The 21,065-nt window shown below is 38.6% G+C and overlaps 6 protein-coding genes and 2 non-coding genes across 8 annotated transcripts; 2 read left to right on the forward strand and 6 right to left on the reverse strand.

Moving 5' to 3' along the window:
• The first annotated feature begins 197 nt into the window (after positions 1-197).
• Positions 198-3,329, forward strand: LOC106409785 (rRNA 2'-O-methyltransferase fibrillarin 1). The gene is made up of 7 exons (XM_013850346.3): positions 198-294; positions 480-772; positions 861-956; positions 1,043-1,120; positions 1,204-1,380; positions 1,954-2,022; positions 2,125-3,329. Exons 1-7 carry the CDS (start codon positions 273-275, stop codon positions 2,305-2,307), a joined length of 918 nt encoding a protein of 305 aa, XP_013705800.1. The 5' UTR covers positions 198-272; the 3' UTR covers positions 2,308-3,329.
• LOC125590989 lies at positions 1,488-1,562 on the forward strand. The gene has a single exon (XR_007326981.1). It is a non-coding gene; the product is annotated as a small nucleolar RNA snoR60 (small nucleolar RNA).
• TRNAL-CAA lies at positions 2,842-2,925 on the reverse strand. The gene has a single exon. It is a non-coding gene; the product is annotated as a tRNA-Leu (tRNA).
• On the reverse strand, positions 3,144-5,420 carry LOC106408489 (protein DETOXIFICATION 35-like). The gene is made up of 7 exons (XM_022706821.2): positions 5,000-5,420; positions 4,299-4,924; positions 4,159-4,215; positions 3,857-4,095; positions 3,649-3,767; positions 3,491-3,577; positions 3,144-3,408 (listed from the first exon to the last, which is right to left on the reverse strand). Exons 1-7 carry the CDS (start codon positions 5,258-5,260, stop codon positions 3,343-3,345), a joined length of 1,455 nt encoding a protein of 484 aa, XP_022562542.2. The 5' UTR covers positions 5,261-5,420; the 3' UTR covers positions 3,144-3,342.
• A 1,525-nt stretch (positions 5,421-6,945) lies between these two features.
• On the reverse strand, positions 6,946-8,668 carry BNAA04G06500D. The gene is made up of 2 exons (XM_013847842.3): positions 8,428-8,668; positions 6,946-7,956 (listed from the first exon to the last, which is right to left on the reverse strand). Exon 2 carries the CDS (start codon positions 7,721-7,723, stop codon positions 7,181-7,183), a length of 543 nt encoding a protein of 180 aa, XP_013703296.2. The 5' UTR covers positions 7,724-7,956; positions 8,428-8,668; the 3' UTR covers positions 6,946-7,180.
• A 2,935-nt stretch (positions 8,669-11,603) lies between these two features.
• Positions 11,604-13,571, reverse strand: LOC106406976 (beta-carotene 3-hydroxylase 1, chloroplastic). The gene is given in 7 exon segments (NM_001315832.1): positions 11,604-11,690; positions 11,784-11,840; positions 12,073-12,198; positions 12,641-12,775; positions 12,904-12,975; positions 13,057-13,116; positions 13,206-13,571. Coding segments are annotated over 7 exon segments (903 nt in total).
• Positions 13,572-14,853: 1,282 nt separating this feature from the next.
• On the reverse strand, positions 14,854-18,827 carry LOC106410652 (pre-rRNA 2'-O-ribose RNA methyltransferase). Its single transcript, XM_013851202.3, has 11 exons — positions 18,301-18,827; positions 18,163-18,210; positions 17,917-18,075; positions 17,788-17,834; positions 17,533-17,689; positions 17,384-17,445; positions 16,976-17,162; positions 16,664-16,753; positions 16,359-16,498; positions 16,117-16,234; positions 14,854-16,032 (listed from the first exon to the last, which is right to left on the reverse strand). The coding sequence occupies exons 1-11, from the start codon at positions 18,778-18,780 to the stop codon at positions 15,061-15,063; spliced, it is 2,460 nt and encodes an 819-aa protein (XP_013706656.1). The 5' UTR covers positions 18,781-18,827; the 3' UTR covers positions 14,854-15,060.
• A 505-nt stretch (positions 18,828-19,332) lies between these two features.
• Positions 19,333-20,652, reverse strand: LOC106406910 (40S ribosomal protein S10-1). The gene is made up of 5 exons (XM_013847655.3): positions 20,487-20,652; positions 20,334-20,382; positions 19,926-20,208; positions 19,720-19,849; positions 19,333-19,590 (listed from the first exon to the last, which is right to left on the reverse strand). The coding sequence occupies exons 1-5, from the start codon at positions 20,487-20,489 to the stop codon at positions 19,510-19,512; spliced, it is 546 nt and encodes a 181-aa protein (XP_013703109.1). The 5' UTR covers positions 20,490-20,652; the 3' UTR covers positions 19,333-19,509.
• Between the last annotated feature and the right edge of the window lie 413 nt (positions 20,653-21,065).

A 21,065-nucleotide genomic window follows, 5' to 3' on the forward strand; every position in this document is an offset into this window, starting at 1 on the left:
CGTAGCTGGTGGTAAAGAATAAACAAGGCAGCTTGTAAACCCTATCGGGGAGATGTTTCGTATTAACGCCCAACACAATGAACTTAAAGGCAAGGCCCAAACATAGTGTAAGGGTATATGCGTAAATAATAATAATCAAACGCAGCAAGTAAACCCTCTACTAAAACCCTAGACGCACTTGTATAAAAAAAACACTCACATTGCACTAGGTTAATTGCTTACGACGTCATTTAACTCTCCCTTGAAACTTGTCTCTTCCTTGTCAAGCAAACATGAGACCTCCTCTAACTGGTGGTAAGAACCCTAGCCGCCGCTTTTTATGTTTTGTCTCCATCGTAACAATAGCTAGTTCTCTGTTAGTTTTGTCTGAACTCGTTGTGTTTAGCTGACTTGAATATCAAAGTTGTTCCCTTTAGCTCAGAAATCAATTGGGTATTGAGAATATTGAGTTTCTGCTTTAATGTTGTTTTGTGTTTCAGGACGTGGTGGTGGTGGGTTCAGTGGTGGACGAGGAGATAGCTCTGGAGGTAGAGGTAGAGGAGGAGGAAGAAGAGGTTTTGGAGACCGTGGACGCGGCAGAGGCATGAGAGGAGTACGTGGTCGCGGAAGAGGAGTACCTGCTCGCGGAGGAATGAAGGGAGGCAGCAAAGTGATTGTGGAGCCACACAGACACGCTGGAGTGTTCATTGCAAAGGGTAAAGAAGATGCTCTTGTTACTAAGAACTTGGTTCCTGGTGAAGCTGTTTACAATGAGAAGAGAATCTCCGTTCAGGTATATTATTAGATGATTGATTGATACTTGATGTTCGTTCGTTTGTTTGTTTACCTCTTTCTTAATTGGTTTGTGATTGAATCTACAGAATGAGGATGGAACCAAGATTGAGTACAGGGTGTGGAACCCTTTCCGTTCTAAGTTGGCAGCTGCTATTCTCGGTGGTGTTGATAACATTTATATCGTAAGTTGGACTCTTGTTTGAATCTTATTTATGCTGCTGTCTGTGGCAAAGTGTTCATGTATTGATTGTTTTATGTTTCAATGTAGAAACCTGGTGCTAAAGTTCTATACCTTGGTGCTGCCTCTGGAACCACAGTCTCCCATGTATCTGATATTGTTGGACCTGTAAGCAAAACTTGGCCTTTTATGTTCCTGGTTGTCAAAAGTGTTATGTTATTTCTTATAATGTTGTCTTTGTGATATTGTAGGAGGGATGTGTTTACGCTGTTGAGTTTTCTCACAGAAGTGGTAGAGATTTGGTGAACATGGCTAAGAAGAGAACTAATGTTATTCCAATCATTGAAGATGCCAGACACCCTGCTAAATACAGAATGCTCGTAGGCATGGTTGATGTTATCTTCGCTGATGTTGCTCAACCAGATCAGGTTTGCGTCTTTAATGAATGGCTGATACTTCCTTCAAATTTATTTCAAAAACTTTTGCTGTATAGCATTATATTTGTGCTTTGCTATTAAAAATGATGTTCTGATGATGGCAAATGATGAGCTTTACTTGGATTCCCCTTCAGATCATCATGGGTGATGCAAAACTCCAAGTTACTGATGCTTAAGAACATCTTGTTTCTCTATTCTTAAATATGGTTTCAAATTTTGGTTTCTTTTCGGATTTTATGCCATTGTTTTTAAAAAATGGCAATTGTAGTAGGAACATATATGTTCTGTACATTTTGCATTTACCATTTTGGTTTTCAAAAAAAAACATCTATAATTGAAAAATACTAATTCAGAATCGATTTTTGGTTTTCCTGATGTGACTAAATCAAAGATTTTAGTCATTAGTATCTGATTTGATAATTTGATTGGTGCTGATGCCATTTAGCTTTTCTTGTTCAAAGTTTCTAATGTCATTTTGGTTTCAAGAGTTGCTATCATATTATATTTATATGTAATGATGGTTCATTATGAAATGTTGTTTGTGCTTAAAACCCCTTTAAATAGGCTAGGATCGTCGCTTTGAATGCAAATTTCTTCCTCAAAACAGGAGGTCACTTTGTTATCTCAATCAAGGTTAGTAGCATTCCAAAACATTCATTCATGTTAACTTTGAACGTTCATTCACAGACAAAGAGTTTAGTAAACATGTTTGTGTGTCTCTCTCTCTCTTTGCAGGCTAACTGTATTGACTCAACAGTTCCAGCAGAAGCTGTGTTTCAGAGCGAAGTGAAGAAGCTGCAACAAGAGCAGTTCAAGCCAGCAGAGCAAGTGACGCTTGAGCCTTTTGAGCGTGACCATGCCTGCGTCGTTGGTACCTACCGTGCGCCTAAGAAGGCCAAGGCTGCTACTGCTGCTTAGAAAGTTCAGAGATTTATTTTGGATTTGTTTCACTCCTTTTTTGTACCTCAGATTTTGCTTCTATCTTCCTCCCTTTAGAATCAGGCTTTAGGTTTTTTATCCAAGTTTTGAGTATGTATACTTTTTGAACCTTGTTAGGCTTTTTAATCGTGAACTTATTTAATCAGAACTGGATTTTAGAAAAAGTTCTATAAAATTTCCTGACTTGTTTGTTTGAATTATAATCATAAATATAACATGAACCAACTTTCCCCCTCGTGGTGATGAATGTCAATGGTGAGGTTAAAAAAAATAATATGAGAAAATATATTCTTGAACCAGGGATTTGCTCGTCACGGCCATAATCCACATACCACATGCCACCAATACCTGTAACTGTAAGCAACTATATTTAATGGTGATTCACAATCACGATTCACAACTCTTTATTTAGTGAGCGAGGACGTTTTACTTATATTCACGAAATGAGCACACAGAAGATAGCAGGAGAAAAAGTAGTTTTCATCAAAAAATGAAAATTAATAAAAAGAGAATTGTCAGAAGTGGGATTTGAACCCACGCCCTCTTTCGAAGACCAGAACTTGAGTCTGGCGCCTTAGACCACTCGGCCATCCTGACTATTTTTAACAAGTCTAATGAAAAGAAATAATATCTGTGCTTATGTAAAATAAAACAATTTCTTGAGCAAATTAGTAATGTAAAAGTCTTGAATTCATAAAAGCTAGTACAGGGTTGCTTGAATTCATAAGTTGTTAGTACAGGGTTGTTTGAATTCATGTGAAAGTTTAAATTAGTTGGTTGATACATTTAAGTCAGACGAGTAGATGTATCTGACATTTGGTAGGTTTCAGTTGCATTTATCTTTTCTTTTGGAAGAAAATAGCAAAAGCACCGTTTGTTACTTCACTGGTCGAGCAGTTTCCTAGAGCCTAATAAAGTTACTACTGGTGGTACCAAACCAATGAGAGAACACAAACAAAAAAGCCTTAGAGCTACATATTCATTTTCAAAGCTAAACAAAAGAGAAACCACAAATCATGCAATTAAATCCTTTGTTTCACTCCCTCCCCACTTCTTCATACGTTCCATTGTCTCCTCCACCTGTTCATCACAGTTATTTAATTATGGATCTCAATGGACAAGTGCATATGGATACGGTTTTGAGTCTGAATAAGGTTCTTACCTCTTTATTCCAGTTTGTCTTGTATACAACAACTATCAGTAACAACGTTTGAAGCGTTGTTCCTGCTATCATTCCACCCCAAAGTCCCTGAAAACATTATTAAAAATAATCACTATTAATGGACTTGAAAGGTAGATTTTAAGCATGTTTTTACTTACCATCACTCCCAAGTTTGCTTTGTAACCAAGAAGATACCCAAAGGGAAGGCCAAAAATGTAGTAACAACCCAAGTTGATATAAGCCACTAAGCCTTGCCAACCACCTCCAATAGCCACACCTAATGAATTAAACCAAGAGACTGTTATTATGATGTGATAAAAACCTCTGGTTTGGTTTTTGATGGAAGAAAAGATATTATTGTGTTACCGGAAATAACTGGCTGCACGCTGTTAAGAACCATGGTTATGCCAAGAAGATAAGCTAGCTTAGACACTGCCCGTTTTAGTACTTCGCTGCTTGTGAAGATGATAGCAAAATGATCTCTGGCTATGATGATAGCCACCATAAAGACAAGACCAATGAGGAGAGACTGGAACACCGTTACATAGACAGAGTATTTAGCTGCTCGTGGACGGCCTAACCCAAGCTCATTAGAGACACGGACACTAACACAAGTAGACAACACATTAGCTTCATAAGTCTAATATTTACCTAAACAATGTCGGTACCTTATAGCAGCGTTTATTCCAATGAACAACATAGCCTCCACACCGTTAACATTCATGCTGAAATGTCAAAATATTTCAAATATTACGTGATAGTAAAATATGATTAGTATACAAAAGCATTTTTTGTGAAAGTCACTAACCATATAGAAAGGGAATCAACAGCGATGACAGCGTTGTCAAGACGACCAGTAAGGACAATGATACTCATCATATACCAAAGCTCAAGACAAAGCATAACAGCAGACGCAATAGAGAGCCTTACAAAAGCCCAAATCTCTTTAAAAGCCAACCAAGTCAAGCCAGTCCACCCTTCATTACACCAACCAATCACATAAACAATCTGAGAGATCGCTGTTCCCCAGTTCGTAATACTAAACGCCAAAGCGGCACCGTTTGTTCCCCAACCAAACACAACTATGAACAGCCAGAGCATAGCAACGTGCATGATAAGAGCGACGAAACCAATCCAAGCGATGGCGATGACTTTGCTCTGCGCTTGAAGGAACTTTGAGGTAGGGAAAGTGAAAGCCATCGAGAAGAGCTGAGGGATGGTTAGAAGAGTGAACTCTCCAGCTGCAACAGCAATCTCCTCTGCTTGACCGAGAAGTCTCAAGACGGGTGTGGCGAAGATGTAGATAGGAAGGAGGAAGATGCATGAAACGGATAAAATAATCCATGATCTCTGCATGTAGACGCCTAACATGTGGACTTGACCAGCTCCAAAGGCTTGGCCACAAAGTGTTTCAAGCGCACTTCCCATGCCAAGCTGCACCAAAGCAAGATTCAAACAACAAGCATGGAGGGATCTAGAGAGAGGTCAGGGAAGAGAGAGAGAGAGTACCAAGAAGCCAAAGGAGAAGGTGCCAATGACGGAGAGAGAGATGGAGACGGCGGAGAGCTCTATCTCGCCGATGTGGCCAACAAAGATGTTGGTGAAGGAGGTGACGCCGTACTGGCAGATGATGTTGAAACCTATAGGAGCAGCGATCTTCCACAGCTTGGCTGACTCCATAGAAAAGACTCGCTTCACCTCGCTCAGGGTCCTCGCCGGCGAGTAATCCTCCTTTACCTCATTGCCAAGAAACGGCGTCGTTGGATCCATCTCCTCCTCAAAGAGTCTGAAACGTTAAAACCTACGGGGCTTCACTCACTAGCCTATCTTTTTAAGTCTTTTATCTCTTTAGAGTCAATGTCTGTTGCGAAATAATAGGTTTGGTTTTATATAACAAAGACGTTGTTGGATCACACACTTCTTCTCTCCACCCTTCGTTTTTGCATACTAATCATATTTTATTATCAAGCAAAGAAAAAAAAATATAAATTATTATCACAACAAGTCAACTATATATATATATATGACTCAGTTGATGGAAAATATCATTTTTTGCCAAGAAAAAAATGAAGATTTAAAATCTAGTGTTCTGGCTGCATTGGTTGCATGCTAGCCTTTAAAATTTAATATTATACCAAAAAGAGAGTTAATATTCTCGCACAAAAAGGTGGAGAATAACTTATTAACTTTATTACCTATTACTATAGTCTAAAAATAGGATAAAATCACATTTAGCAGAAATCTTTTTTTTTCTGTATGTTTAGAGTTTGGGAAAAAGGATAATAGTTATGGAAAAAAGAGAGAAAAGAAAGAAAGTGTTGGAGAAACTTACTTCGAAATGGCATGGCTGGGGTAGGTGAGGCTAACCGGTGGCGACGTTTTGCTTATGAATCAAACAAATAAACTTTAAAAATGAGAGAGACATGTTAGCGTTGTGCCTCTCTTTAATGCCTCTTTCGTGGCAAACGACATAAAGCATTTACTAGGGAGGGTGGGAGAGAGAGAGGTATGCGTTGTGAAAAGTTTGGATTAGAATTTTACCAAAAAAAAAAGTTTGGAATGTTGTTAATATTCCTTAGTTTCAAAATGTTAATATGTTTCTGGAGTACTTAAAAACATATTAAATTTTTATTTTTCGATAATCGTTAAATTTTGATTATAAATGTATTATTTCTGGTGATTAACTATTTTCCACAATTTTTATCCTATCAAAAATCAATAAACATAATTTTGAAAAAAAATAAATGTATAAGAAGTATTAATATGTATCTTTTTGAAATAAGTTTATTTTCTAAAGCATGAATCATTTTGAATGAATGGATTAATATACATCATCGTATACTTAGAAATCGGATGTTACAGTTGTCCATTCAATTTTAACATCCAAAAGGTTAACACATAGCTCCACTTCCATGCTGGTAGGCAATAAGTATGAATAGCATATATATATATATATATGTTACGGTAGGAAACTTGCTTAATCCTTCTAGAAGCCAAATAAGGAGTTACGTAACGTATGGGTCGGATGATGCATTGATCAATAATATTGGAAGAAGAGTACAAGAAATAAACTTTTTTTCTTTTAGGGTGTTTCTACGGAAACTACTACTATGGTCCCATGGTCCAGCTTTCTAGTTTTGGTCTTCGTCGTCCCTACTGTGTTTCATAATTTAAAACCTTTTTGACATCGATCAACCCAAACATACATGTACATCATCATCATCATCTTCTTAACTTGCGAACCGAGCCCCATCCAGTTCACCAAAGGCCAATCTTGGCCTGGAAGAAATGTACCTAATCATATTGGTGCGTTCAAGTGACATTAGATGGGCCAAGATTTTGCAAATGAGCTTTCATAATCCAGTTGTTTCTTTTTTTTTCTGCAACTTATTTTACCTCCTATTTTCTATAGTTAAGATTTTGCAAAGTTACTCATACAGTTGTTTTGCATACAGTTGAAACCTAAAGATGATTGCAATTCAGATGTGAAGAGTTTTTGTGACAAGTTTGATGAGTACAATGCATCCGTACACATTGCAGGTGAAAAAGGCATACATCTAGACAACAGAGCAATCTCACACCAAAGCAACCAAAAGGGTTCTGGAATAAACAGCACAGTTCGTCAGTAACACGAACCATAACACATTCATGATTCTTTTAGCGAACCAAATCTGAAAATCATGGTATTCATCATCCCCGGAACAGCCCATTGAACACAAGGGTATTCCCGTCACTGTTTTCAGATATCTGTAGCGACGAGACAGCCTGAGCAGCAATCAAATCAGTTGACATCCCCATGTTGTCATCCCAAACATCACTAGCGAACGGCGACCAGTTACCGTCTCCTAATCCACAACCGTTTGACACAAACCCAATCCCTTGAACCGCATAGCTTTCACCTCTAAACATATCCATCTTGAAACCCTTTTCTTCACCAAGCATGACTCGAGATGAATCATCACCGTCAGAATCTTCTCCCAGTAGGACGTGAAGAGCAACAGCTTCTGCAATAGCAGCCCCCTCTTCATCTAACCTCTGCTGCTCTTCAAGTTTCTTCTGCTTCTTCTTCTCAAGCTCAGCCCTGATGGCAGCAGAAGTAGCAAGAGCTTTCTCAAGACGTCTCTTCTTCTTCTCAGCTTGTTTGACACGATCAAACTCATCTTTACCATGTGCCTTCTTCTTCTTCAATTTACTAGCTACTGATTGAACTTGCTTGCACACACAGTGATCCATAATTTCTTGCTTATAATATATATATATATATATATAATTTCTAACTAAATAAACTCGTAGAGGAACGATCTCAAGAACTACTACAACCACTCAGGTATATAGGAATACCTCATGGTTCGGACAATACAATCCCAAAAAGAAACAAGTGGAGACAACTTAAGAGAGACGTTGTAAGAATTAACATTTGGAATCACACGTCCTCCTCTCTCATACCCCTTAGACTCGCCCATTTTCTGCATTAGCAAATTAACTAATTATTACTTGATTAGTTTTAAAGCTGCAAAGGTAGAAACACAGAGAAGCTTATGCATAATACTAAAGTCAAAACACACAGTAGCATTTATAAGAAACCAATGTTGTGTTCAAGGGACCAAATCTTAAAGGAAGTAAAATAAAGTCAACGGCTATGTAGATTTCAAGACAAGTCAACGATAACACAATATATAGGAGATACATCACATTTTCATTTTTTTGATGAATATTGAATCCTTTAATTGCCACCAAACTTCAACAATTCTCATATACACACACAGAGAGCATGCCACAGAGATAAAATAATCAAATCAAAACTCAAACTTCAGGAAAGAAAAAAAATCAGATCTGACTCAGAAAGTCATGTTGGATCAAAATTCAATCGCACGGTTAAGTCAATTCGATTGAAAAAGATATACGGAAACTGAAGATGTTAGAGATTCGATCCAAACCTCTACACGTTGGCATGGAAGCGGCCACCTCAAAGAGAGAGAGATGCTTGTTATCAGGATCAAGAGACTAATGAGATGGAGAAGAGGAAAGAGACGGAACAGAGCCGTGAGATGATCAACAAAGAGAAGAACACACATAAGACCGTCTTCTAATCATCCAATCATATTAAGCCATGTGGCGAGTTATGTCTAGATGGTCTACTACTTGACCGTGTGTCAGATTGTTTCCTCGTTATAGATCTGCTAACAGCCGTTAGATTAGATGTTTTTGTTTCGTTCCTACGGTTGAGATTTGATAAAACGAGTACTTGATTCGAACAAGTCAAATACAAATACTAAATCCTACTACTTAAACGAGTCGAGTAATTGACAAGTATTTGCCTTATGACCAGCCCTGATTTGATTTGGAATTCTACTCAAGTCTCGTTTTAACGACTAACACGAGCCGTTCACAGCAACTCTTAGAAAACCAGCTCTCATGGATTATTTGGAGAGATTGTTTAATATCCCTATTTATTTGTTTTTGGTAACGTTTTTAGCTCACCAGGACTACTTCAAACTTGAAAGTGAAAAAAACTTATAAGCTTGGGAATCAGGATTGAATTTCTAAAATGAACACTAGCTAGATTGCCTTAGTTAAGACAATTGAGAGGAAAACAAGAACAGCATGTATAGTTTTTGTTACCATTTTCCCATGTCTTTTACCGTAGAGATGATATCCAGGTGAACAGCCCGAGCTTATGGACGCAGCATTGCCTTTGAATAAGGCTTTTGTGACAACCCGTCCCGTGGAAACAATCTGCCCTGTGGACCCCAGGTTCACAGCTCTACAGAGCACCGACCCCAACCCTTCTATTATGAGTTTTCTCTGACTCCATAATTAGGTTGTTGATGCACTTGGCGTTAGTTGAACCCAAGACCTTACCTTTTTAGCAACATTCCCACATGACAAGTTGTCACCAATTGACAGCTTGTCCTGGAGGAGTGTTATTAAAGGGTGAGGTCCTGAGTTTGAGACTCACCAACAACCTAATTATGGAGTCAGAGAAAATTCATAATGGAAAGATTGTGATCGGTGCCCTGTAGGACTGTGAACCGGATTCAGAGTGAGTGGGATGGGTTGTCACAGCTTTCTGATCGATAAAGTGAATTAATATATATATATATACACACGTGTGCATGTGTGTGTTAGAAAATGCTTATCTTTTTTTACTTGAATAATAGATCCAAACATGAGCTGTATTGCCAATAGGCACAATTGAAAATTTGAAGATCTTGAGATTCGTTGATGTTGAATTAGAAACGTATCCTTTCCTTGATTCTTTTGCGAGAACAAGATCATTAGATCATCTTGAAAGAATTCCTTAAATATTGCATTAGCTTTTCTTAAGAAACATGATCTTCACTTATGCTTCCTCTGCCAACAAAGTTGATAGCAAGAAGTGTCCTAAAGTATGGTTAGTATATATGGTCTTCGGCATGCTTGTATTGCAAGACGTGACCTTTGGTTAGTATATATTGATTCGACTAATTGGTTCATCCGTTTTTTTGGGTTTAATAGGTCTGGTATATGGTTTCATCCTGTTTGTTGGATTAAACCTGTTTTGCATAAGTAACTTTCACTCAGACTCTGAACAATTTGATGCGTAAGAATTATTATATTATTTTGTATTGATTTTCAGCTAACTTAAGTGTCACTAAGACACGTAGCAAAGTTGGACACCTTAATAAGATTGTTGTGGATTGGAAAATGGACACTGCAAAACGCGTTTAACTCATTTTGGTTACGTTTAAAAATTATATAACGTCACTTTGGTCGGTGGAGTGACCACAAGGCTTACCATTCGTCCACGAATGAATCTTAAACTTTACAACAGCAAAAAAGAAATGTAAAACACTAGACTTTCTAACAAAATGTGTAATATTTAGGATTGATTATTGATTAGTGCGTTATTGGTTATATTGGAGCTTCTTAGTCAAAAGCTGTACCGAACTTCCTATTTGTGTAAAAAGAAGCTATCATCGAGTTTTTTTATATCGCACGTTTATGTCATAATCTAATTATGCGTCCACGCCACCTCATTCTCATCCTTTCCCACTTTTCACCATCTAAATTACGAATAATCAAATAATTTGGTCTCCCTCTTATCTCTTGGGATTTGATTGGGTAGTGTCGTGGGAGTGTACATAATAAACTTCCACTTACAATCGGTGAGCATGATGAGATAATACTGTGATGTACCCACTTAGTGAAATTAAAGTGAGTTAGTTCTAATAGAACAGACTAAGCACGTAACACGTATCCATAACTTTATCTTTAAAGAATCATTTCCCTTTTTATGATCTCAACCGCTAAGTAATAAAGAGATAGCACTAATATATCTTTGACTGTACAGTGGTTACAACTTCTAGACTGTACGTGTCTTCTTACTCGTCTTCTACAGTATATTCTTATGTCGTACTCACTCGCAAAAGCTTCGGTGTTTGAAGTGTAAGAACATTTATTCCAGCTCCACTAATGATCACTAATTATATACTAATTCATTTTGCATATTAATTAGTGAGCGTTTAGGGGTCTCCTTATTCATCTTCTATCTTTGATGTTGTTAAAAAAAGAGATAAGAGTGATTGCATGCAGCAGTTGATTTCAACCTTTTCTTATATTTTGAACATTAATGAACCATGACGTTACACACAACGTTCGATGGCGCCATCTTCCACGAGATCGCGCGAAGAAGCGGGCCATACTATGAACGTAAGCTTAAATAAACTTGCGTGACGAAGAAACATCCAGAAACATCAATTTGGGTAGATGCATGAATATTACTAACTTGTTGGTTGCAAACGTGCATGCATAAGCAAAAGATTTTCTAGTGCAAGTCAAAATATGTTTCAATTTATTCCAATTAAGTATAAGATCTATAATGTCTCGCCTTGTTATTCACTGAATAAAATATGTCTAATATAAATAGTCAGTCGGATTGGTATGTTTATATTTATTTACTTTTTGCTAAGAGGATTGGTGTGTTTATATAGTATGATTAGCCTAATATTTCTACTTTTTAATAATTAAAAATCAAAATCGGCATATATGATTTATCAACAAAGACCGTATTTCAGATCATGACAGAAGACCATAAAAAAGGAGATTTAAAACTTTTTTTTTAATTAAGTAATCAAGAGCTCGAACTCTTTTTGTATAATTTGATTCTCCGACTAATCTCCTTGTCTAACTCTTCATTTCCTCCAACTTCTTCCAATTCCTAGAATCACCAGTTCAAAATGTCAAAAATTAAATGATTAAACACCAACATAAATTAGACGATTAAGAATCTAAAGCAGATCCAAAAACTCACCTTTGGTCCAAGAAACAGTCCATATGGCACACCATCGAATTTGTCAGTGTGATGTAGCTGAAACACCATCAATTTCAAAATCAGTAACTAGGAATGCTATTAACATTTCCGATAACATTGCTTTATATATATTTTAAACGCCACAAAAATATACAAAGCGCATGGATGAAAAGTTAAAAACCAATAGAATAAAATGCTTTTTTTTTTTGTTCAAACGAAATGCGTTTCTATTTTGGGAAAGGAACTGTTTCTACTTTTGTCGTTGACCGATCAGGTCAATGAGTTATACCTGGTGAGCGGCAGCGACCTTCCGGAGATAAGGGACGTCAGCGATGGGACCTACAGGGAAACGCTTGTGCACCAAACCATCATGGACAAACATGTAGGCGATCCCAAACACCGTTATTCCTAGTCCCTGTAATGAGGAGAGAGACCACTTAGAGCATAAAACGCAGACGCGAACGCAACATAACGGAGTTTTGAGCCGAAAACAAAAGACAAAGTAAGCCACCACTAGTCTCATGGGTATTAATGAAAGCCAACGAGCCTATATTGTCATCACATGAACCGAAGATCCCAATGTCTTTAGTAAAATAAAATACATATAATTTAGAGACAGAAAATCTTGCAAGAGAGATACGTTTCTTTAAGCCTAATGTCCACAGAGAATAAAATACTAATTGTTTTGACCTTTAGTACTAATAAAAAGGCACCGAAATGTGCTAACTGTTGTTTAATTTTGTATTAAAATAGCCTAATCACTTAGTTAAAGATTTAAAATCCTTTTAGCATAGTTGTTTGTGAGAGTATATAGACAAATGAGTTTGCCTATAGAGAGAGAGAGAGAGATGACATACGGCGCCAAAGCAGAGACCAGGAACGAGTCCTTTATTGAAGAAACCATAAGAGAGGAGACTAATCGCAGGAACAGCGTTTATAATTGCAAACACATCGTTCAGCTCAAAGGGGCCTTCTCTTGGTTTGTGATGTGACTGCTCCCCCAAAAAAAAGGAGAAAAATCAAATTAAGTAGCTTGAAATTGAATAGTCAGTCAGTATGAGAATTGAAGGTAACCAACCTTTTCGTTCAAAAGAAAAAAAAAAAAAAAAAGGTAACTAACCTCATGCATATTCCAAAGAGAAGCGTGCCAGAGAGCTCTATGGGCCCATCTTGCCCAAAACTCCATGCCCACCTGATAGACAAATATTCATTGAATTCAGACAAGCTGTGTATGTGTGTTTTAAGAAGATTTGGAGATGGTTTGAGAACCTACAGCAGCACCAACAGAGAGAGCAAATGTACCAAACATCTCTGACATTGGGATCGCACCTCCCTGATTCATTTTTTATAACCAAAAAAAAAACAGTTATGAAACTTTTTCAAATTGAATTGAGTTTTTGTTATTATTTTTTTGGTTATTACCTCCATTTGCCAAGAGAATCTGTAGTAAACAGCCATAACAGCCATGGAAGTGATACCAAAGCTCGACATCACTGCGGCTATTAGATAAGTGAACCTCTCGGACTTCTTCCTCTCCAACTTCTCAGCCAACCGCAACGCTAGGAGCTCGGGATCTATGGCGTTACTGCTCTCGAGTCTCTCATCGTTGTCCACGGGAGAGCTCTGCCTCTGCTCCTCAACCACGTAGCAGACCGAGAAGCCTCTGAATCGGAGAGATGAAGGGAGTCCGGTTAAGGATCTTGGGTGGTGTAAGCGGACACTTGAGGAGGATGAGAAAGAGCGGTGGAGCGGGTTGAATGTTACGGTGGTTGAGAGACCTGCCGCCATGGTGAAGAAGGAGCTTCGAGAGTACCTGGTGATTGACTGGTGGTTCACCTTTTATGCGAGAGAGAGAAAGAGATGTGGTTGTTAAATGCAATGCAGCCTAGGATTTTGTTTTGGGGTCTTTTATTATTAAAAAGAAAAAACAAAAAGACACTTTGAAAATTAAATAAATACAAGTGAAGGACGGTTTAGTTTCGTGTAATGAAATTTCCCCCTTCAAGTCTTTGTCCTCCACTAATCTACCCCCACCCTCCTGCTTTATATTATTTAAAATCACAATATTAATTTACACACGATTTTACTGAAAGACATTTATAGAATTAGGAAATATGAAGAATAAACGTAAATGAAATCTTGTAAATTTTAACAGTCTTAATGTCTATTTAATAGTACAAATATTCTTGTTTTAACAGTTAATCAAAAGATTATGTTTCTATGTCTATGTGTAGGTAAATGTAATGAAATCTGTGGGTAAATTAGTATATAAGATGGGAAGGAAAGACAAAAAGAACAGAAAGGAAAGCGACAAGCTACTTGCAAGTTACATCCATTTAATATGAGGCTGATGCTTAGATAGTGTTGGGCATATGGGTCTTCTTTACGTGTCATTTTTCCATTGGTTCACAGAATTCCTCATAGAATCTTTGTCTTTTGTTTATTTCATTTTTTTGGACCACTCCAAAATGTATAGAGAGATACCAAACGGTCCAAAGTCCAAACTTGCTAAAAAAAAAAAAAGAAAGATACCAAACTTGTAAATGCAACTTGGGCCATGGACCTCAAGTTTACACTACACCTCCTAATGTTAGGAATACAATTACAACCTAACCGTAAGCATCTGTATCTTCATTTCATACCAAGCATTGTCGCGTGATCTGTTACTCGCTCTGTTCTGATGCCTGTTTTAGCTTGATTTGGTAAATCTTCATCCACAGTTTCCCCCTTACTGCATAACCCGAGACTCAAAATATCATACGACTATAAAGAGATTTATACCAAACAGGCGTTGCTTGTCGCTGTTCCATGCAATGACATTCAACAGATACCTATAGTTCAGTCAGTACAAGATTAAGATAAGTGTAAAAAGCGTTACTAAGGATCATTTCAAACAGTGTTTCATCTCCCGCATTAACAAGTCCCGGAGTAAAGGCGTCAGGGTCATTAGGAAACTCAGCAACTACCTATGGTCCTGTCATCACTATTGTGAATCTAAATTGAACTTATAAGAACTTTCATGGAACAAACTCCCCTCAGTTTGTAACCAGCAATCACGTAACAAGTTACGTATTGAAAGCATTACCTTTACGGTACCTCTTCATAAACAAGATAAGAGTTCCAGTGAGTGTTTAACTTGGGACTCGATAAAAAACACAAAGTACTGATTTAAGAATTAAAAAAAACGTCAAGAAGTGTGCTCAAAATAGATATATCAGACTACGACGGTACACGGTAACAAAACTTCCTTTCGCGACACAACCGAACCACTGAAGACTTAACCGCCGCCCATGGGTCTCTTACCCCTCGGTTTTTTCTGGCCTGACTTATTACCAGGGGCACTCTTTTTCCCCTTCCTACCAGGCTTGCCTCCTCCACGTTGTCTAGCATCACTCTTCATCCTCCTATCCACTCTCTTCTGTCCTTTCCCAACCTTAACCCCGACTCCTTTCTTTGACACAACAAGTTCCTTCTTAGGCTTCCTCGGCTCCGCTGCCTTCTTGTACAGCTTGTCTATCATCTTGTCCTTTGACCGGTCTGATATATCCGTTGTGTCGGATATTACGTTTGCCTTCTTCCTCACCTTCTCCAATCTTTTCGCTGCGGCTCTCTTCTTCCTTGCCTTGGCCTCTGCCACCTTCTTGGCTGGACGAGCGTTGATTTCTCTGAACTGAGCCTTCATTGCGTTGATTTCTTCTTTCGTGACGGGTTTCATCGGTTGTCTGTGCTGCTTCTCGTCATCCAAAAACCATTTGGGCAAAAAACGTTCGTCAGCATACATGTACTTGTTATAAGCATCGTCGAGCATCTCTTCTCTCTGCTTCTTCCTCAGCATTTTCTTGGCGCAGGCCAATATCTCGGCTTTTGTATGAACATCGTCATCATCTGAGGATGAATCAGAGTCCGAATCGGTGACTGGTGTAGGGACTATCTCGAAATCGTCTTCCTTCTTAGAGCTAGCGAGTGAAGTCTGATCAGACAACACGCTTGCTTTCGCCTTCTTCTTCTTCTTCTCGGCTTTAGATAAGTTCTTCTTAGTTGGCATGTCGTCGTCACTGTCATCTTTTCCCAAGTCTCCTTCTTCAACCGCTTCTGCAAATATATCCTGACTGAACCACTGGTTGGATATTTCCTCTTTTGTTTGGGTCTCTCCATCATCAAGTGGCACCATAAGAGGGTTCGCCTCATCCATCTCTACATTCATATCTGAATCATAATCTAGTTTCATTTCTTCATCTCCATCACCCTCCTGCAGATCCAAGCAAAAAAATGTGTCATTCAAAAAATCTGTAGCATCCATAAAAATGAGGGGTAAGCAATGATATTTAGTTACCTCCAGCTTTTCAGCGTGTGCCTGTCTAGCACGCTTCCTTTGCTTTGCGCTTCCTTCTTTCTTCACCATGTACCGGTCATATGCCTCATCAAAAGCCTCTTCCATTTGTTCAGTGTATCTGTAAAGTTAAAAAGAAGACTATAAGATAAAATAGCTACACAGCACAAACTTGAGCAAGGTATGGCAATCTTGAAACACATTCTATAATAATCTACATATAAGGATGGGGTCAGATGCCTGACCTCTGACGTTCTTCATCAGAATCTAGGCCACTGTCCTCGGAGTCATCTGAGGCTACAACACCACGGTCTTCGTTCTCAATGTCATTGGCGTTGACATTATCATCTTCATCATTGTCAACTGCCATAAGATCTTTCTTTCCCTGCAAAGGATAAATAAATTAATATTTCTACGTGTTTACAAGCTAATTCAGAGTAGAATCATATGTTCACACAATTGAATCATAGCAACAAACAAGCTTCCTTTTGATGCCAGCTAGTCATACAAAACAAATTTAACGTAGAGACTGGATACAAAATTGGAATACCTTGATAGCAGCAAGAGAGAACAAATCATGGTCCACGTAACCATCTTCGAGTGCATCTATCTGCGGATTAGTCGCCTTACGTGTCTTATCCTGCCAAATTATATCGAGTTTAGCAAAGGAAGTAAAAGGTCAAAATGATCCATCACTAAGACCACTGAAAACAGCTTATTTAAGTGAATTTCTGCGTAATTTCCTAGAAATCAGGGGTAAAGCAACTGATTATAAATTATACCATTGGCAACAACACGACTATCTAATTTACCAACGGAAATGGCAAATAGGAATGTAACAAAAAAACAAATTAAAACTAACCTTAGCTCGTCGTTTTGCAAGAAGCTTCTTTGCTTGTTTCTTCTTGCGATCTACTGCGTTTGTCAGCTCTTCTAATTCATTGAGTAGTTTATCATCCTCATTTTCCTCTTCCTTTCCCACATCAGGCTCCTTCTTAGCTACTTCCTTTTTCTCAGGAGTCAGAGCTTTCCTGATTTGCATTCGCCATCTACAACAAAAAAAAAGGAGTTACATATCTACTACAAAACTAATACCATTTCCTAACGCACTGATGGTTGACATAAAATGGTAAGAGAGTCATAACAAAAACATATTTTCACTCGCGACAATCCTAAGATCCACGGACACCAGATATAGCCTATTTTACGCACAATGTTTTATCTGGTCGATTATGTAAGGTATTATTCGAACTAGCAACACAGTTCTTACTTTAAGATGTGCTTGAAGTCATTCTTCCCCAAAACCGGAAGATCATCGCATAGAATTTTAATCTGCAACCAAAAAAAAAAAAAGGTTACCAGCAGGTTTATGGAAATAATCATGGCTTAGTTAAAATATGGCAAATTAGAGAGTAATACCTCCTCTGAAGTCAACTCGTGTTCCTTTAAAGGACGAGAGGCTTCATTGTCAAAGGATATAGAAGTAACCGTGCCAAGAACCTCAAGAGGATTCTCAGACCAGATGAAATCAGAAGCAGATGCAACTCTCCTCAAAATGGACTCTCCATCCTCATACCTATAGATAATCCTCAGTTACTAAAACTTCATATAAACAAAACAAAAACAAGATAGTTGTATAAACAAAACAAAAACAAGATAGTTGACATGGCCTACCCATCACGGTTTCTCTTCTGCTTCGATGTTGCAAGAACATCCACAACCTACAAATACAACATGTATTACTTACACACAAATCTTAACTACGCACAAAAATAAAAAACACTAAATAAAAATATCACTAACCTTTCTTGTAGGTTCAGCTGCCTCCTTAAAGAGATGTCTGAAATCAAGAAGACGAGGATCAATCTTGCCAGGAGCTTTGTACTTCAAACCCAAAAGATACGTCTCAGCAGATGCTGAACGACTAGCCGGCGGCTTAAACACTTCAACCTTCTCAAACAGCTGCACCAAACCAAAAAGCCCCACCAGTAAATAACCAGAACCTCAAAAACAAACCTTCTCATCACATTCAACAAGTAAAACAAATACCTTCCCAAGACAGAACAGTACAGAGTTGTAATCCCTAGACCTGAACACCTACACACACACAGATAAGAAAAACAATTGTCAAAAAAAAAAATCAAATGAAGAAAACGAATCAAATCCCAAAAGGCGCAAAGCTCAGACCTTTGTGATGAAATTCCCATTAGGAGCCAAAAACTCAGTAGCCAATTTAACCGAATCAATAACCAAAGCGTTCTGGCTCATCGCCTCCTGAGCCCAGGCACCACCAATGTTCGGAGACCCATCGTGAAGAACCAGATCGAGAGCTTTGACGCCGTGCTTCTCGAGCACCTGCTTGATCTTGGACCTGCACTCAGGCCTCGTGATGTCCTGCTGGATCGCGACGCAGCCGCCGACGGGCTTGATGGGGACGAGATCGATCCCGAGGACGAGGCTGCCGACGGGGACCTTCTCGAAGGCGACTTGCATCCAACCGCCGGGGGCGGCGCAGAGATCGAGGACGGCTCGGGATTTGTGGAGGAAGGAGTACTTGTCGTCGAGCTGGATGAGCTTGTAGGAGGCACGAGAGCGGAAGCCGCGCTCCTTGGCGAGCTTGTAGTACTTATCCAAACGATGCTTCCCTTTGAGCTTACCCTTACCCATTGCTGTGTGATTGATTGGTTTCTCTAGGGTTGAGTTTTGGTTGTGAGGTGAAGCTGATGAAACTGTATATAAGCTAGGGTTTAGGGTTTACTACGCGCGCCGTTCTTTCGAGTCTAAGCCCATTATTCTCTTTTTTAATGGGCCTTATTATATTACAATAAGCATCTAACGGGCCTTATGTAACTCGTTTTGATGGGCTTCACCCAGAGAGTTGCGGTTTGAACTAATTCACTAATTGTGTCACCCATAAGAGTCGGTAATGATATTTATAGGTATACACTCAAAGAAATGTTTGAATCTTGTTTTTTGAATATGAAACTTTGAATCAGTAAATATAAATTGAATAACCAGACGCACAAGTATAATCCAATGTATTTACCCATCATGGATTTCTGAAGAAGTTTAAGATTTTGGTTGACGCTCCATAACATGCTACTCTTAATCAGATACACAAGTACAGTTTGGACATAACCATATACAAGTATTGTTCGGACATTACCAAAAAAAATCTCATTTGGACATAGCACCAGTTTACTTACTGATGTCAGAAAATAATAAGAAACGTGCATTTCAACAAGAATTCTGGAAACTACAAGATAAGTTTCTTTAGACCAAAAGTCATAGAAATAGATAGATTATAGATTCCCGATTTGTATTACAAAAACAAAACTAAAGCCCAAAAAAAAATAAAAGCTGTCTTTCCATTGCTTAACGATAACAACAATTCTTTCAAGGTAAACCAGAGCCAGATGGTGCTGCTGCGCTGAAACCACCTGCACCACGGCCAAATCCAGGCCTACCACCACCTCCCTGTCAAACAAACAACAGTCACATATGCAATGTTAGACTCATCAACTACTGACAAGACAGATCATTTGAAAGACAATCTCATATGCTTTTTGGTAAAACTACTAGGGATGGTTAGAGAGAGAGATTTACTTGGAAAGAGGGCTGGTAATCAGCAGGAGCTCCACCCTTTTCACCTCCAACATCCCCACCACGTTGCCCTCCACGGTACCCATCACGGTCACCATATCTTGGACGGTCTCCATCAAAGCGAGGTGGTCCTCTGAAAAAATCCCCCAAAACCCATATAACAAAATGAGTCAATGTTAGAATGGATACAAAGATAGAAACCAAACTACCTTGGGCGATCACCAGGTGGGCCACCAAAGGGACGACCAATGGGCTTAGCAGACTTCTTCAAAGTCGCAGGAACAACATCAGACGGAAGGTTAAGATAAGTTCTCAAGAACTCAATCCCTTCATTGGTCAGGAACCAATAGTAGTGCATCCACGCGAACGTCTCCCTAACGTACTCCTTGGATTTGAAACTCTGCATGAGCTTGATCACTTGCAAGTTGGGCACTGACTCAATCAACGGATGCTTAGGGAGATTGAAATCTTTCTTCGCAAACAATACTCCTTCTGTAGAAACCAAGGTATTGATATAATCATTGCAATAATTACCTCATTATCCTAAAGATTCAAACTTTATGAAAAACCCTCGAAAGTTCACTAGATCTAGCATCTCAGTTAATAAGGTTACAAACCTTTGAAGAGGTACTTGCAGATCTCTCTGCGGTTGGTCTCTGAGATAATCTGGTAACAGGACGAACAAGATCACACTCAGTACATACTTGGTTAAGATTTTTCATTACATAACGTTGAAAAATAGAGAAACAGAGCTAAAGCAGAGTGTGTACCATCGTCTTTGTTGATAGAGTTTTCGCTGCAAAGGGGCACAGAGCTTTTGATTTTTTTTGGTCAAAAGAGGCAGAGAGCTTCAGCTAAAGGGAACTAGGGTTTTCTGTAGATAAAAGATGACTTGGGCTTTTATTGGGCCGAACATCGTATTGATTGTTTGCGGAAGGCTGGCCTTTTTGGATTGTCAATTTAACTCAAACCGGTTCCAAATTAGATTTCTGAATCTCATCATACCAATTGATTTTGATTATGGAATTCATGGCTGTCAAAATGGATTATGGAAAACTAGGCCCGGTCATTTTATCCAGACCTGAGGATCCGAACCGGAACCGACTCGAAAATGCAGGTTCGGATCCGGGTCTGGATCCATGCTAAAGTACATGTTGATTTTTTTTTAAACTCGCGTTTCTCGGTTCGGGTCCGGGTCCTATCCGAAACCCGATCTATTACCCGAAATACCCGAAACTTATTGTATATATTAGGTATATTTGGGTAATTGGGTATATTTTGGATATTTTTTTTAAGTTTCTGATCCGATATTCGGATATAATTTCAGATTTCGAGTAAAATTTTAGATT

The sequence above is a fragment of the Brassica napus genome, chromosome C7 (assembly GCF_020379485.1).
Source record: "Brassica napus cultivar Da-Ae chromosome C7, Da-Ae, whole genome shotgun sequence".
Taxonomy (NCBI): domain Eukaryota; kingdom Viridiplantae; phylum Streptophyta; class Magnoliopsida; order Brassicales; family Brassicaceae; genus Brassica; species Brassica napus.